Raw genomic sequence first — 17,225 nt, forward strand, 5'->3', positions numbered from 1 at the left:
AAGGAAGCTTTTCAGTGAAAAAGTAGCCGTTGTTGTTGTTGTAGCGGCAGAATTCTGCCGAGTTGACAGTCCTTGGCCGGATAAAAATCCGGGTCCGTTCCGGTTACGTAGACCCGACTGTCGTGGGAACGGTGAAAAGGTAGCCGTGGAGATTACCGTTATTAGCGGAGACAACCTTTTAGTTAGTGTCTGTAGTATGGAATACCGCAGTGGTCTAACATTTACACCACTTTTATCTTGAAAGCACAGATAGAATCTCGGATAATCTGTAAGATCGCTTCTAATTGTCTTGTCATCGATCGCGGGATTAAACACATTAAAATTGATGATGAAGTTTTTGGAAGAATTTATCCTAAAATTACTACAAGGTGCTTTCCAAAGTAAACTGAACTTAAAAAAAAACAGAACAAATGGTTTTTTCGGCAAAATCAATTTATTTTATTCAAAATAGTCTCCAAAGGCATGTCGAACGAATGTTTTAGCTCGTTGGGCGGTATGGCCGCCAGTATGCCGGTGCAAGCCTTTTGAATGGCCTCTGTGTCTGCATAACGCTTTCCCTTCATGGGCAAATGCATTTTTCCGAAAAGGAAGAAGTCGCACGCTGCCATAACAGGTGAATACGGGGGAATACGCCGGACGGCGCAGTATCGTGCAACGAACGCCAAATTTCTTTCTTTCGCTTTGTGCGGAACAAAATGTGCACACACCTTTCGCAAGCCCAAATGTTCAGTCAAAATGCGATAAATCGATGTTTTGGAGATGTTCAATTCCATTTCCATGAATGTCAATGATGATTTCGGCTGATTTTTGATGAATTCACGCACAGTTTCGATGGAATTTCCGTTGATCACGGATTTTGATTGGCCCACATATTGATCGTCATTTATCTCCTCACGATCACTTTGCAAACGTTGAAACCACTCCTGCACTCTGCTACGGGATAGGCAATCATCGCCATAAACTTGTTTCATTAATTGAATCGTTTCGGTAAAAGTTTTACCAATTTTAAAACAAAATTTAATATGTACTCTTTGTTCGAAGAACATTTTCGCACCGATAACACAAACATACTGACACTTAAAACGCAATAACTCCACTTCCAATCAATGAAATGTCATGAAATTCTCACTGGACAATTGATAAAGATTGCAGATTCTAACCTGTTTACTTTGGAAGGCACCTTGTATAGTAAAAACACATTGGGAAAAAAATAACTTACGCCTTCTACGCGCATTACTGTCACCAGAAACTACTAAAATCTAACAGTATTCTGAAATGTTGAGATATCAAACTGCAATACCTTCCACCATTCCAAACTCCATGCAGTGAATTCGTTGTTCTGATCCCTTGACAAAATATGGGATTTAAAGATACGGGATTTTATTGAAACTAAAGATTCGCTTGTTTTATTCTTCATTTTCAAAAGATGCAAATTGGTATTGAAAACGATATAGAGGAATAAAAAGAGAAAAAAACTAGTTGCAAATTTTGCCATCTCATCAAATTTGACCCGGGCTGTCCCAAAATAAAAAGATTTAGGTCTTTTGTAACGGGTCTGGCATTGACACTCTTCATAACTAAAACTTTAACCAAAATGTGCTGAGTCGATTCTTAAGATATGTAGCCATCCTTCCTCTGTTATTTCTCTGATGCCAACACAACGTTTTTCCATTACTGGGTCTTTAATTTTTTTCGATGTTACCGTTATTAATGAGGCGGTTGGACGACTCGCATGGGACAAGTTTTCACGAAAACAAACACTTGCCAAAGACAAACTAATTGTTATATGGAGATCAAACTTTACGCGAAATCTAGTAGAAATCTTGGAAAAAATTAAAAATTTAAATTTATTTTCTGGGTCAAATTTGATCAGATGCTAGGTTGTCTGACGAATAACATACTTATTATAGTTCCAAGTCAAGAGGCGTTTAATATCACATCCCACGGTTCGTAAACCTCGCTTGGGAATAAGAGCGTTCTGCAAGAGCTTGGAGCTATCATCATTATCTATATATTTTTATTCATGAAGTTTCATATTCATGTAGTTTATTTAGTTCTACATTCAAGTTAAAATAGAGTAGCCGGATTTAAAACCCATTCAATGGCTTAATCAAAAAAGGTCACAGTTTTCCAATACAAATTCTTTTGAAATCAATATCCGATATCTATTAATCACAGTAAATAATGGAGAATGCTAAAATGTGAAATATTTTTTCTCATCAAAAATCACGTACCACTTAATCTGTGTAATTTATACAAGCTAAACCGTCATAAGAACCCTAATAAGACACACAAATACACACAGCGATTAACCAGTTTACTAGTCCCACGTGCCCCGCCGTTAAAGTGCGCTACCAATATTACGCAAATTCTCAACAGCAACGCCCCGCAATTTGAACTCAAGCCGGAAAACAAAGAAATTAAGATGTACAAAACAAAGTCGACAACAAGGAAGAGAATGTGAGACAAAAAAGTTATTGCGCCGGATGAAAGCATCAATTCAAAACGGCGTACAAAAAATAGTACTAAAGATTTAAATACCAGGTTTAGAGACCTGGTGCAACCCACACAAAACGGCAAATTGTGAAAGATAGACACACAAACACAGGCATACGTACATATAAACGAAGATCCAAGCCATCGACTTGAAATTAACATTTTATGCACGTTACTTTAAACGATTTAAAAAGAAGACGAGAGAAGAGAAAATATGTTACAGAACACGTACAGCTCGAACCAGAGAACGTACGCATGCGCACTTCCTTCTATCATTCCCAGTGCATGTGTATGTACATATGTATGTGTGTAATCTCTACATACGAATGAGTTCTGGATATAAATTCTATTCACAAATATGTATATAAGTACATATGTACAGGCATGTTTTTGCTTCGTTATAAGGTTATGGCATGCGGGCTTGCCTTGTCGGGCCATGCCACACCACACCATTGGCACGTCACGGTTCAATACCGCCTGCGGGAGGAATTGACGTTATGAGAATCACTTCAAATGTTAGTGAATTGAATTGAAAGCTAATGAAGTGACACGCGGCGTGGAGTGTGAGTTTGTATAATGGAACCCGTTTTGGTATTTGTAAAAGCGATCGATAAATTGATTGGTTATTGTTGAAGTTTCAGAACGACGATCATGTCTAGATACGTACTCGTATTTGTGGGTAAATGTACGATTTCTAAATTGTTGCCTTTACAAAGTCATTTAAAAACAAAACAACTTTGGCTGTACAGAAGTTACAATACTTTTCACAGGTGCATTGCTCTTAACAGCTAAACTTTCTATTACTAGATATCAATGAACATCTGAAAACCTAATCGGTCAACGGTTTGTAGCTAGTACTAGTTCTGTCTATGACGATCTGACGAATGAAAAGCATCTTAGAACGAAATGGATTTGTTTAAAATTTCAGATCGATATCTCATAAGACAAATGGACCAGATCGACATGGCCAAAATGTCCACTTTTTCTTCTGGGTGTCACAAACTCCATTTCAGGACATAATTATTCGAGTGCCGAGTCAGATTGTCGGATAAACACCGATGTAAACTATAATCGTATCGTCAGCTTTGAGATACATACATGTACATATGTATTTATTGAATGTGAGCCAGGAACTCCCTCAAGTTGGTACATATTTAATTTAATTTAACTGAGACTTCAGTAGAGAAACATAATAACGACTGAATATAACGGGATACTTTTAGATCGAAATAACCCAAAACCGTAGTAACGGCCAATTTTACTCGCACATTGCCGGAATCGACACGAACTCACCCTGTTTGGATCGGTAAGTAACAAAAAAAAAACATGCTCGTCTAAGACTCTTTAATGGCTTTTAAAATTTAACGGAAGGCTCAGGAATCGAGCGGTTTCGACTAGTCGGATGAAGATGCGAACATGTGGCTAGTATAGTAGTACCATAGACTCTTAGCATACTGCATTGATCGAACATTGACGGCTTTAGAAAACACAACCAAAATAATGATCTGTAGAAAGTTCTTATGTAAACGTTTTAAAAATAGAAACGCAATGGAAAATTTTTCGCCTTTCAATGAAAAATTTCCGATGGATATTTTCTAACTAACTGCTTATTTTTTGAAACGCGATATTTTCAATAATCATTTTATTGATAATTTTTCAAACACCAAGCCAATCTACATTTGTGTCATCCAAAAAGAAAAACCAACAACTATTTTGGATCGACTAAATAATAAACATGTAGAGCCAAGATTGGCAGAGTGGAAAGTTTATCTAAAGCGTGAATGGGACCATTATGCTCATTATGTTCTACTATCCAACCAGACTTCTTGATTAGCATAACTTTTGAGTGAATTTCATTACGGACAAAAACTCAAACTGGCTTTGAAATTTCGCATAAACAGATACAGTTTGATTTCTGTAATTTTCTACTTGGCATTAGAACTGATCTGTCTTCAAATTAGAACCGTACGGAAAAAGTAATCGCCAGGAAGAGAATTTGCGTGAAAGCTATGGGTTACAGACGTTCCACCCGCACTCCTACTGCCCACATTCAGCTCGACAAGCAGCATCTCATTCATGTGTTGCTTTTACTGCGAAACCTGGTCTCTGACTCTGCGCAACAGTGCGTTTTAACTTCGTGGAGCTGCGAAACCGGTTTCCCGGCATTTCGGTATTTTGCCGCTTTGTGTTTGTTTATTTTGTTCATTTTTATTCAGGTTTCACTATTATCATGTTTATCGTTGGCTTCGCTATAGCGCGCAGTGATCGCATCCCAATTCACGCTAGTAATTAGGGTTGCCAAATAATATAATTTGCGTCGGAAATGGACTGGATTATTTTATTGGTGAGGAAAATTTTTCCTGGCTCAATCGACTTTAAATTTTCACAATTTCCTTCTTAGATAGTATTGTCAGGTAACGACTGAAGGAACAAAATTTTAGATAACAATTTTGAACTTTTTCTGTAGGTGTAACTTTAACTCTCAAAACAACTACTTTTGGAAGCTGCCATTTTGTAATTAATCAAAATTTTTACTAATCCCTTGACCGCTACCTGTACTTATCTATTGTGATAATATTTTTTTTTTTTTGCAAATTGGAATTATGATAGTTATAAGAACAAAAATCCTTTCTACCCGCCAGACACCTTTTTTCAGTGGTCCTCCCTGAGATCGGCACCGGGATCAAGGAATCCAAATTATAAATTAAATGCTTCTTCAAAATAAATTCACCAAAAAACATTTTTTTTCGTCCATGTAAGTGAATAGAAGCCCTTAAGCGTTTATACTTTGAAAATAAAATATATATGTAAGTGTATTTGAATAGATATCTTCCTCATCATTACCCTCCTAATCCAAAACAGAAGCTTGGCAACCATGATGGTCTTTATTGTTGTTTCTTTTTGTGTTAGGTTGCAGCTCGAGCGAATAACTAGAATGTCAACGCAAACAAGCGTACATAAGAGGGGAAATGTAGACAATCTAAATCTTCGTTAATGTATGCATGTATGTAGATATGTATTTGTACAAAAAAAGGTGGACGCACAAGCCGCGCAACCAAAAAAAAGTAGAAACAGGAATTTCTGATAAGTCGACTTGACAGGTATTTTTTGGACACACTCCACTTACACAACACACATATGTATGTATGTACATATTCACAAACTTAAATTTTGTTAAAATTATAAATAAATTACCAGCTTTAAGTGCGCCACATTAATCCACTCGATATTAAATCATTTAAAATACACCGGGTCATTCCTTGCAGAATATTACGGCAAAAATTTCAAAATTTGTACAAATGTTTTTGATTTGCACACACACAAACGTACGCCACAATAAGCACGTCCCGTTGCACAAATAAATTCTCACAATCGCGGTTAATTCACAAGCTTGTGTTAATTTTTAATGCCCACAGCCTCAGCCTCACTTTATTCAACTTTTCACACACTTGTTAATTCTCATTCATTCTCCATTGATGCTAGCACACAACATTCCTTCACAATTCACTTTTCATATAACAACTTCATTGGAATTTAGCAACTTTTATGGCTACATTTATATTTATTTTCACACTTTTGGGCAATGCACTTTTCGAATGGATTTTCCTCGAATTTGTTTTGTTTTGTCTGACTTTCTTTTAAGCGAATTCCGGCGATCGCGAACGTACAAGAAATTGAGATCAAGTCAACTGCAACGCTTCAGAATATTACCGTTTAACACACGTTCGTATTGCCAATACATTTTAGACTGAACGAAGCAGACGCCGTCGGCTGGAGAAATGGTGCTGTTCTTTCGTTTGCGACATCGGCAGCGCACAGTGGGTCGAAAGTGTGCTTGGGTGTAGGAGACTTTTTAAATATATTGTACTACACGGATTATTGTTAAATTTGAATATAATTAAGAAAAATATAAAATTTAACTGTTTATGGGCATTCACCATTTTTCTTTGCTCTAAGCAAAAGTAATCGCATTTAATTTCTCCTTGCTCAGCTTCTTCTGCCCCAAGCATGTAATAGGCAGCGATGGTTGCAAAACAACAAATAAAGAGGTAGAATTGCACGTTTGTACATCAAAGCAGGCAACTGCATATGTAATGGTTTATGAGAGCGATGTCAAAAAGTGAGATAGTAAAAATGAGAATTGAACGAAGAGAAGAATGTTAATACTGGGAATTGATAATCAAAAGCCTTAATTTCAAACAATGAAATAAAATGCAATTAAAAGTTTCATAACCCAAATAAATTTGTATGTACATAATGTATATACATATGTATTTAAAAACAATTAAAACCCACAAATGTAAAATCAGGTATAAATAGTAATTTATATTCCATGCATGTACTGAAAACCTTGCATACTTTTAGGCGGCAATAAAAAGTGACTGCCTGTGGTTACCCGACATTTATATATATTTTTTAATGACATTTAAACATATCTTTTTAATTTTGTATATTTTGCAGTCTTATTTATAGTCTTTATTTTATAATATATAATTCATTAAAAATTTCGTATAAAAGTACATAAATTGTGTAAATGCAGTTGCGGAAGAAACCATATGAGAATTGTTACATGCTCTCTGGTTTCGGTCTTTATCTCGTTAGCGATAAGCTTTTCTTATTTACAATTATTCAAATGGCTCGCTTAGTACTTTTCCCTGATCTATGCCATAAATAAATTCGTTATCACGCACATAAGCCCAAGCCATACGCCTTGACGTCCATGCAACGCCAATATCACCTTGTGGCCCAATAGTTATAGCACCACCAGTTCCACCTAAGCGTTCAGTCATCTCTTTGCATGCCACCTCCGTGGCTGCTTGTGCTGACATATTCTCGTAACGAATATTGGCTAGAATTTTTTGTGCCAAATTAAAGCGCATTATTGTCTCACCATGACCAGTAGACGAAACGCCGCCCCATTTATTGTCGGCGTAAGTGCCACAACCAAGCAGTGGTGTATCACCTATACGTCCGGGCACTTTACCAGTTATACCACCGGTTGATGTAGCGACAGCAATATTACCCTTAGCATCGATGGCAACGGCGCCCACTGTACCTGGCTCACCCGGACGTTCTTTAACAGCTGTATCTAACTCCGTTCTTGCGTATGTGGTGTCTTTACCCTCCGCTTGTTGTTTCTTAAATTGTGCTAATGCATCGCGGGCACTTTGTGTCACTAATGAACCTTGTGGCAATTGTAGAGCACCATTTTCTAAAGCGAATTTTTGAGCACTAACACCACCCAAAAATGTGTGATTAGTTCTTTCCATGACATGTCGTGCCACCGTGATGGGGTATTTGATGTCCTGCAGTAAGGTAACACAACCAGCACGCAACTTTGAACCTTCCATAATGCTAGCTTCTACTTCTACATTGCCGTCGCTATTAAGGCAAGCTCCATAGCCAGCATTGAAATTTTCATCCTCTTCCATTGCACGCACTGCCGCCTCGACGGCATCCAGAGCAGAACCCCCTTCGTGGCCACCACATTTCATCGCAGGCATCAACAATGGCAAACCAGCTTTCAAAGCCAACTTCATGCCTTGCACTTTGCCGAGAACACGCGCATCACCTATATCGCCGGCTCCTCCATGCACTAAAAGCATTGGTGGGGACATTTCAAAAGATGTACTTCTTTGCCTGCAAATAATAGGTGTATACTTATTAAAAAATTGTACTTTCAAAGTTCCTTGATAATTTTTCTTATTTACTCACTGAGCAGCAATAAATCCAAGAACAATGCACGAAGAGAAAGTTTACCGCTTTGTCCAGAAAGACAACTGCAGGGCCCCTTTTTATCACTAACATTGTTTTCTCCGAGGTTACTTGCCTTATCTCAGCTAGAAATTTATATTGGAAAGCTAACAAAACCAAAATAAACAAAACTGGAAAACTAAAGTCATAAAAAAAAACAAAGCCGAGTGCCATCAGAAAGAGAAATGCCAGAGAATTTCCACCATTAAGAAAATGTTGTTTATACAAAAATTTAAACTACTACACAGACTAAAAGAATTTTGCAAAGTTTTTCTATATGTCTTAAAAAATATTGATTGTACATACTTTATGTACAAGAATTCGAATTTCGAACACAAGATTATGACAAAGACTTTTTGTTGGATCTACTGAAATATGGCAAAGTTGGTTGAACAAAAAAACATATGGCACCCTTCATCTAATCAAAACAAAACCAATGAAGTATAACAAAACAAAATTCGATGACATTTCTGCCATGTTTTGTTCGTTTGATTATTTTAATTTTCTGTTCAATCTATTTTTTCTTCTCGAACATTGTGGACGCTTTCAGAGGCAAGAAAGTTTCCTCTCTTGCATTTATTCAGCAAAACTTAACTAAATTGTGACTAATATATCCAATTAAAAACAAAGAAAAATTGTCTATTAAAAACGTAAAGCCAATTTGGTGAACAATTTAGCAACAACAAAAGCAATATAAGTTTAGTAGTAATTTTCCTCAGAGTAAACGCTTACTGCGTTTTATTTAAAAAACTACCATCGGAAAACAAATGCAAAGTTGAAAGAATACTTTGTCTGCTACATATAAACTTTAAAAATTTTGAGGAAGGAATCGTGCTGCATCAGTGCTGGGTGAGTTTTTACCAAAATTTTGCATGTTACAATGTAGTGCTAAAGTTTTTCTTTCTAATTTTTCTACCAAAGCTTATACAAAATTTTATAAATTTACTCAAATGTTGGAAAATATGTATGTTTCTGCATATAAATATTGCCATTTGGATCTTTTTCTCAGGTTTTTTCTACCTTGTAATTGTTAACATACTAGTATTAGCTACACGTGCGTGTGTATGTATGCCAATAAATCGTATACAGTGAAACTTCGATAACTCGTATTTGCAAGGGACCACAGTTTAAATACGAGTTATGGAGTTTTTCAAGTTATCAAGTTATACAACTTACAGAGGCAACATACAGAATACTGAATACTGAGGAAACTGAGGGAGTTTCAAATGTTTCATCGTTTTCATCGTCGATGTTTTCGTCACGTACGGTTTTTTGTGAAAAAAAATACGAGTTGTAGAGACTTTTGATACACAATTTTAAATTTTTGTCTCAAGAAAAATACGAGTTATCAAAGGGACCGAAATACATGCATTTTTCGCGAATTTTTCTAGGGACCGAAGAAATACTATGAAATATCAAGGTTTTTCGCTTATCGAGGTTACGACTTATCGAAGATTGACTGTATTTATTTGTCCTTGTTACAGTTTCCCAAACAACCACCTTACGTTCCACCCATACGCTTTCCACCTATCATTACATTATGTACATATGTATGTATTACAAAAGACACACATATGTACCTCTCTACGTGCGTATACACAATTTGTATAGTTTCCTATTGTATTTTCACGATTTTTGTTTTCATTTGCTGCTTTGTCGTTGGTTTTGTTTATTTCCTCAGATATTTTTTTTTGATAAAGCCCATTCGCCGAGGTATACTATTAAAAAACATATGCACGGACTGTTGTGCAATGCTTGAAAAATTCATATAAAATTATTGTGTATAGAGAGTCTTAAAAATTGGACGAGATGAGAGATTATTTTTGAACAAAGGCCTTCAATGTTATTTTGAAAATAAAAACTAGAAGTTAAAAAAAATAGATTGTATTAGATTATTACATGAGGATTGCATCGCAACCTTAGGTATATTGTGCCGTAGATCGTATTATATTCATACGTTTGCTAGCATTTACCCTTTACAAATAAATTGTTGTAAAAATGTGAATATTTTTACCAAAACTAACACTAATATGATTGGCATCGGGTTAGCTTAACACTTTTTATTTTGAACTGGAGTAAAAAATTGTAGAATTATAAAATAAGGGTGATATACTTAGTCGTAGCCATAAGTCCTGTTACAAGCGCCGGCCGTTATAAAAAAGAATTGTATGATAAATTTTTGTAGACACTGCTTACTGCTAATTTGTCTTCGCTGACGAAACTGACGCATGTAACAACAATCATTTATATATGTATATTTTTTGACCAGAAACATTGGGTTACATATACATACATATATGAAAGTAAAAATATTTCAATATTTTTAAGAAAATAAAATATTCACTCCCAGTCATAACTTGAAATTTTCGGATTTTGAATAAAAGTTGCTGTGTTATTTGTCCATTAAAAACTAAAAATCGATTATTTTGTAAATTTTGCAAATGCTAATTATATTCTACTAACTTCCAAATGTTTGAAATCAGTAGCGTAGTAATTAAAAATTCAAATCTTGATTACACAAACTTTTCAACCTCAATTACAGCTTGCAAAAATAAAAAAAGAGCGTTAAAAATACTTCAAAATACACGTGACTAAATTGAAAGTTGATATCGCAAAAGCATAGCTGCTCTGCAGACAAAGGAAACTGTGACCAGAAGAGCAAGTATTGATGTTCGTCGTGTGTATTCCTACTTTCAAATAAGGAATTGCAAACAAAGAAATCATCAGTCAAACGTTCAATTTGAAGCCTGTCTTTGTACATCCACTGCAAACAAGTAATAAACCAGGTTAGGTAAAACCACTTCTATAGTCAGAAGGCAAAAAATTGTCTTTGTATTCGACGCGGAATTGCATGAAAAGTTGCTGCATTTACTAATTCCAAGTGTGGGGTAACAACAAAGTGTGGAGTAATAACAAACAATAACAAAAAACAGAAAATATATTGGAAAAAAGACACCACAAGTAAAAATAACAAACAACGCAAATATGCCAGCTGATTCGATTTCAAGGTGAGTATTCAATTACTCGCTGTTTTAGCGGGTAGGGAGGTGAAAAGTTTGCGTTGCAGATATAATTAGTGTAATAGAAGTTAGGAAATGCATTTTTTTATAAGCTTTACATTTCATATGAATTATTTATAATTTCTTGTGTTTGTACACAGTTCATTGGCTACTGCAAATTACTGGTTTTCTGCTTTACTGCGCAATTATTTCATTGCTTAGTCAAAAAAATATACAAATACATACATACATATACAATAAGTTAATTAACTTTAGCGTGTGCTTTGTATATTAAGTTTCAGTTAATATTAATTCATACTTTTATGTATATACATTTTATATGTTTACTTGTTTGTATAAATTTTCATAATAAAATTTTCATCTTTAAGATGCTTTATTAAGAGTCTATATAAATTTTAGATCGAAAATTATTTAAATCAAGAAAAAATTATAACTTCGGTTGAGCCGAAGCTAAAATACCTTTTAGAAATAAAGTTTCCTTGCAAGATCTTGATCAGTTTGTATGGCAGCTATGGTGGTCCGATATGAACAGTTTGTTCAGAGATTACAGCATTGTTTTAGACGACAATTCAAGAAAAAATTCGTAAAGATATCTTGTCAGATAAAAAAGGTTTCCTTACAAGAACATAAAATTAATCGTTAAATTTAACTATGTATATACTAGATACTATAGCTCCTTGTAAAGAAAAGAACGTGTTGAACATTTGACAGCTTTGTCCTAAAAACTGAGAGACAAACGGCCAGACAGGCATGACTAAATAAACTCAGCTCGTCATGCTGATCATTTATATATATTTTATAGGGTCACTGACGTTGCTTTCTGGTTCTTACAAACGTGCAAGTTAATATATCCTGTTCGGGTATAATAATAAATAATTAAATTTTGAGCGAAAAGCAGTAAATTAGAATAAAATACAACAAAAAAATAAAAAAAATGTTTTAAAAAAACTAACCTCAATTCCTTAAAAACTTTTCTTAGTACACATTTTTAGGTTAAGTTTTAAAATTATTTTATGCTATTACTAATTATAAATCTATTAAATTCTTATTGGTATTACTATTTATAAATGTCTTAATTTCTCATTCAGGATGGACTCCAACGGTTCTGGTGGCGAGGCTAATCCGCCCGAAAATTTACTCGGTACCTCACCCGGTGCCTCAAGTTTACGCAGTCGCACTGAGAGTGAAAGTTCTGACAAGTAAGTAATTGTAAAATATGTCTATATTATCTATTTTATGGTAAATTTTTGCTTTTCTACTTCAGGCTAGCGCGTTTCGTTCTGCCCAGCATGGATGGTAGTCCACCAAAGGTGCTAACACTGAACGAAGTGGGTGATGTGCTAAAAAATATACAAAACATGGAACTGGTGCACGAAATTGCAATTAATCCAGAGTTTAAATTCGAGCCTTATGAACCACCAGAGAACAGGTAAGACAATAAGAGATGAAATGTCAAAATTGTTTACTAAATGAATTCAATAAACTTTCAATACGACAGCCTGGAACGCCGCATCAAAGATATTATGCATAAAGCCTTCTGGGATGTATTGCGTGGTGAATTGAATGAAAATCCTCCTCGCTATGATTACGCCCTACAATTGTTGGCTGAGATTAAAGATTGCTTTCCACAAATCATCTCGCAGAATAATACACGTGCCTTACAGCACATCAACGAAATACTGGACATCGATGTACTCAAGCAACAAGCCGAGGAGGGTGTCCTAGATTTTAGAGCTTATGCAAATTTTGTCATACAAATTATGGCTAAGTCGTGTGCACCAGCCCGTGATGAAATGGTGCGTCAGTTAACTGAAATCACAGATGTGGTGGATACTTTTAAGAATATACTGGAAACAATGGCGCTCATGAAATTAGATATGGTCAACTGTTTACTCGATTTTGCACGCAATGACATTATGGCCAATTCGGTGGAATATGAAAAGAAGAAATTCAAGGAGTATTTGGAGTATTACAAATGTAAGTTAACTCAGAGGGCATTTACATTTTAAATGTACAAATTTTAATTCATTCCTCTTTATAGTTGGCTTCCCAGCCACCGAAAATTGGCTGAAGAACAGTTGTGCACATGATGTCAATAATGTGCCCTCAACGCCAGAACAAACCATCTCCAATGCTTACATGCAACTTATGGATTGGGACGAGTCCATGGAGTTCCCAGAGGTGCTGTCGGTTGACAAGGAACGTATCTTGAAACTGGGCCAACGTGCCAAACGTATTTGCACATGCGCGGCAGTCATCTCCATTTGCTCAGGTGTGCCGATTATTTCGCAACGCTCTGAAAATCGTGTCGCACTTGCCAAGCAAATTGAAATCATATTGCAAGGCACTACTAATAAAAAGTAAATGAAAATGGAAAACTTTGTAAAACGAACTTAAAGTGACAACTAACTTTTTTTTTTGTAGAGAGCTCTTGGATTCGATAGAAAACGTTTGGCTGCAAGTCAAGACGGTCATAAATGGGTACTTGCAAAAGGAAAATCAACCGATAATGGATACTAATACGGAGGAATTATTGAAATCGCAAATAATGCAGGCGGGCAACAAGGATTCACCTGTAGGCCAACTAATGTGTAAGTATTTTTTTTTCCAAGTAATTAAATAAGCACAATTGATTAAATGTAGTTTGAGAAAAAGATTATATAACTTCATCTGCTTCAATAGGGAAACGTTTTCAAACATATTTCCGTTTGGCCCTACGCTCGCGAGCCGGTTTGCCACCGCCACCACCTGGCTATGCGGATTTCCAAGATGAACTCGAGGCTTATACCACTGCCTTAAAACGCGTAATTGCCTATAATCATTCCGTCTTCGGTGAATACTTTATGCGTGTCCTCACACAACAGCCTTTCGCAAGCAGCGCAGCAACAGTAACTACGTCCGATGCTGCAGCTGCTGGCGGCACCACAGCAAGGGAACAGGACTCTGCTGACAATGCCGCTGCTGCTGTCACTGCCGAGGAGAAGGCTACACAGAGCCAATAATTGAAATATATGCTGGCGTATTGTGAAGGACAAGCGGCAGTATGTGCTGTGCGTGAATATGTGGTGCGAATGTTGTTATCAGACAAGTGCTGCCATTGGCCTAAATTGATTTCATAGAATAAATCGGAAGTTTTGTAAACGAAATAACTAACATAGCCCACTTTGCTGTGCCAGAAGTGCAGAGAATTTACTAATGAAGGAGGCGTAGCAGTTAGGGTGGCGCACATGCAGAAAATCGAAAATTTTTCTTACCCAAAAAACAAAAAAAAAAAAAAAACGTAAATTTATCGCAAATGGATAACGTTAGAAACAAACAAATTGAATGAGATTAATAATGAAGAAATGCATAGTCGAAAATGGTAAAAATTATACAAATTCAAACGTTAAAACGTACTATTATTTTATTTTAAATAACTGTTTCACAAAATTATTAAATGAAGCGAAGTTAAATTCAATGCGAAATTATAAAACTTAGTTAAAAAATCGAAATCTTTAATTTTATTTTGCTTTTATATAGCGACAAAAGCTTCGTAAGGCCAATGAAAATTTATAAACAAAACCAAAAAAAATTAAAATTATATTGGTGTTGCTTGCAGGAACGGAAATGAGACTTGAAATGCTTTGAAATTATGTTTAACATTTCCGTTAGTCATATTTACCGTTTATTGTAACTGCACACTTGTGTGTGGAATCTATTTATACACGAAACTGCTTAGTATAAAAAGTTTTAAAACTTGGTTCTAGCTATTAGCATACAAAACACCAACGATTGGGTGCGATAATCTAGCAGAGGACTACTTTTAGTTGAAACTCCTAACTCAACCACCAACCACAATGAAGTGATACCGTTTTTTATTTACCAGCATTTTACGAATTTTTATATACCCACATACATACATAATACACACATAAACGAACTGAATTTAGTGAATGACTTATTCGAAGGCATGTAACTAGAACATATAAATATATTGTGAACAAACTGTTACAACAGCTATCTTTTTTGTTGTAATTTACTGCATTAATTTACATTATTTATTTATTTTCTTTATTGGAAAAAGAAGAGATTTCTTAATTAGAAATGTGTTGTGATATTGAGAACTATTAACATTAACCCTAATACTACCCATACATAAATGGAATATATACATTATACAACCGAATATGATATACTATACAATTCTAGAAACATACATACATACATACAATACATATGCGTAATATTCATGGTTGCGCTGAGGAAAGCAACTTTAATACAATTGATTATAATTTTATCTCTAGCATATACAATTAATGTGAAAAATAAATAAATATTATAAAATACAGAAAATTATGTATTCATTTATGTGATTGGTTAGTATTAGACGCTAAATCTGATAATTGGTTTAAATGTGTTAGCAAGCTTAAGGGGTTACATGGGTTTACGGGTTTCAAAAAATCGAATTTTTTTATTGTTTTTTTAAATTCTACAACTCTCCTTTAGAATATTGCCCTAAATTTTAAAGTTGATCTGAGTAAAAGTTTCGGAGATACAGCATTGAGAACTGGTGCGCTCGAGGCTAGCTAGGCTAAGTGCGCCGTCTGTAAACGCGTTTTTCTCAAAATTGTGTTTTTGAAGTCGGTTGGCAAGATTTCTTGAGAACTACTCAACTGAAGATCATGAAATTTTACACAGGTTTTTGAGATAAAATTCTTGAAGACTTCGACGAAGCATGTTTTTTTCGATTACAACTATTTGAAAAAAATTTCGCGGACCTTTCACTGAAATTTTTGTTTTTATACCCTGAACAGGGTATATTAAGTTTGTCACGAAGTTTGTAACACCCAGGAAGGGTCGGATACCCTATAAAGTATATATATAAATGATCACTATGTCGAGCTGAGTCGATTTAACCATGTCCGTTTGTCTGTACATATATATACGAACAAGTCCCTCAGTTTTTAAGATATCGTTTTGAAATTTTGCAAACGTCATTTTTTCTTCAAGAAGCTGCTCATTTGTCGGAACTGCCGATATCGGACCACTATAACATATAGCTGCCATATAAACTGAACGATCGGAATCAAGGGCTTGTATGGAAAACTTTCACATTTGACAATGTATCTTCACGAAATTTGGTATAGATTATTTTCTAAGACAACAATGTAATTTCCGAAGAAATTGTTCTGATCGGTAAACTTTTGCATATAGCTGCCATACAAACTGAATGATCGGAATCTAGTGCTGGTATGGAAAACTTTTGCATTTGACGTGGTATCTTCTCGAAATTTGGCATGGATTACTGCTTAAGGTAACAATATAATCTCCAAAAAAATTGTTCAAAACGAATTACTATAGCATTCCATACAAACTTAACACATAGTTACTAAGAGAAATGCACCTGTGAAGGGTATTTAGCTTCGGTGCAACCGAAGTTAACGTTTATTCTTGTTTTTTGGTAAAAATGTCTACCAAAAATTCAATTTTCAGTCTTTTTCCTTCGTTCAAGTTCTAAGTTAAGGTTTTAACTAAAACACGTATTTTTTCACTTTAGATGATCCTGTAAGAAGTTATCCTGGCAACGAGGGCGCACTTTTTTCCTAGTGGTCACCGGAAATGGCGTCGCAATGGCCGAGTTTAAAATATTTTTTTTTTCAACAATTTCAGAATTTCTTCGTTAATAGTGTATGTTTGTAACAATAAAAAATTCTAATAAAATATTTAATTTTTTATATGAAAAAATTACTCGTTCATAACAATGAAATCGTTGATCAGTTCGATATGTGATTTTTTACTGGACTTAAAGTTTTGTTATGTAAGAAGCAACACGAAAATGCTCTATCGAACTACATATAATAATATATATTTAGTCACTAAATCTTTCACCGGTGTCGTTTTAAAGGAAAAAAGGCTAGACTTGTAACAACTACTCTGTGGGTCGTGAGTGCGATAATACGACCCAAAATTAATCTA

General features: G+C 35.1%; 3 protein-coding genes across 7 annotated transcripts in view; 1 reads left to right on the forward strand and 2 right to left on the reverse strand.

The window, feature by feature from the left end:
- Window positions 1-6,256, reverse strand: part of LOC126760004 (protein gone early) — an 84,634-nt gene extending 78,378 nt beyond the window's left edge. For both annotated transcript variants that reach the window (XM_050475319.1, XM_050475318.1), the window contains exon 1: window positions 5,692-6,256. The gene's annotated coding sequence lies outside the window, so the exon portion shown is untranslated. The remainder of the gene's footprint in view (window positions 1-5,691) is intronic.
- A 677-nt stretch (window positions 6,257-6,933) lies between these two features.
- On the reverse strand, window positions 6,934-8,544 carry LOC126760008 (probable isoaspartyl peptidase/L-asparaginase CG7860). Of its 3 annotated transcripts, none has more exons than XM_050475323.1 (2): window positions 8,212-8,544; window positions 6,934-8,156 (listed from the first exon to the last, which is right to left on the reverse strand). In XM_050475323.1, exons 1-2 carry the CDS (start codon window positions 8,422-8,424, stop codon window positions 7,122-7,124), a joined length of 1,248 nt encoding a protein of 415 aa, XP_050331280.1. In that variant the 5' UTR covers window positions 8,425-8,544; the 3' UTR covers window positions 6,934-7,121. The 3 variants fall into 3 exon arrangements, with proteins under 3 accessions (XP_050331280.1, XP_050331282.1, XP_050331281.1); XM_050475325.1 differs by having other exon boundaries at window positions 6,934-8,136; window positions 8,208-8,544; XM_050475324.1 differs by having other exon boundaries at window positions 6,934-8,136; window positions 8,212-8,541.
- A 209-nt stretch (window positions 8,545-8,753) lies between these two features.
- LOC126760005 (T-complex protein 11-like protein 1) lies at window positions 8,754-15,269 on the forward strand. 2 transcript variants are annotated; one of them, XM_050475320.1, is made up of 8 exons: window positions 8,754-9,099; window positions 10,793-11,258; window positions 12,359-12,469; window positions 12,535-12,699; window positions 12,769-13,247; window positions 13,312-13,630; window positions 13,695-13,861; window positions 13,953-15,269. In XM_050475320.1, exons 2-8 carry the CDS (start codon window positions 11,236-11,238, stop codon window positions 14,270-14,272), a joined length of 1,584 nt encoding a protein of 527 aa, XP_050331277.1. In that variant the 5' UTR covers window positions 8,754-9,099; window positions 10,793-11,235; the 3' UTR covers window positions 14,273-15,269. The 2 variants fall into 2 exon arrangements, with proteins under 2 accessions (XP_050331277.1, XP_050331278.1); XM_050475321.1 differs by lacking the exon at window positions 10,793-11,258.
- The last annotated feature ends 1,956 nt before the right edge of the window (window positions 15,270-17,225 follow it).

The sequence above is a fragment of the Bactrocera neohumeralis genome, chromosome 5 (genome assembly GCF_024586455.1).
Source record: "Bactrocera neohumeralis isolate Rockhampton chromosome 5, APGP_CSIRO_Bneo_wtdbg2-racon-allhic-juicebox.fasta_v2, whole genome shotgun sequence".
NCBI lineage: Eukaryota > Metazoa > Arthropoda > Insecta > Diptera > Tephritidae > Bactrocera > Bactrocera neohumeralis.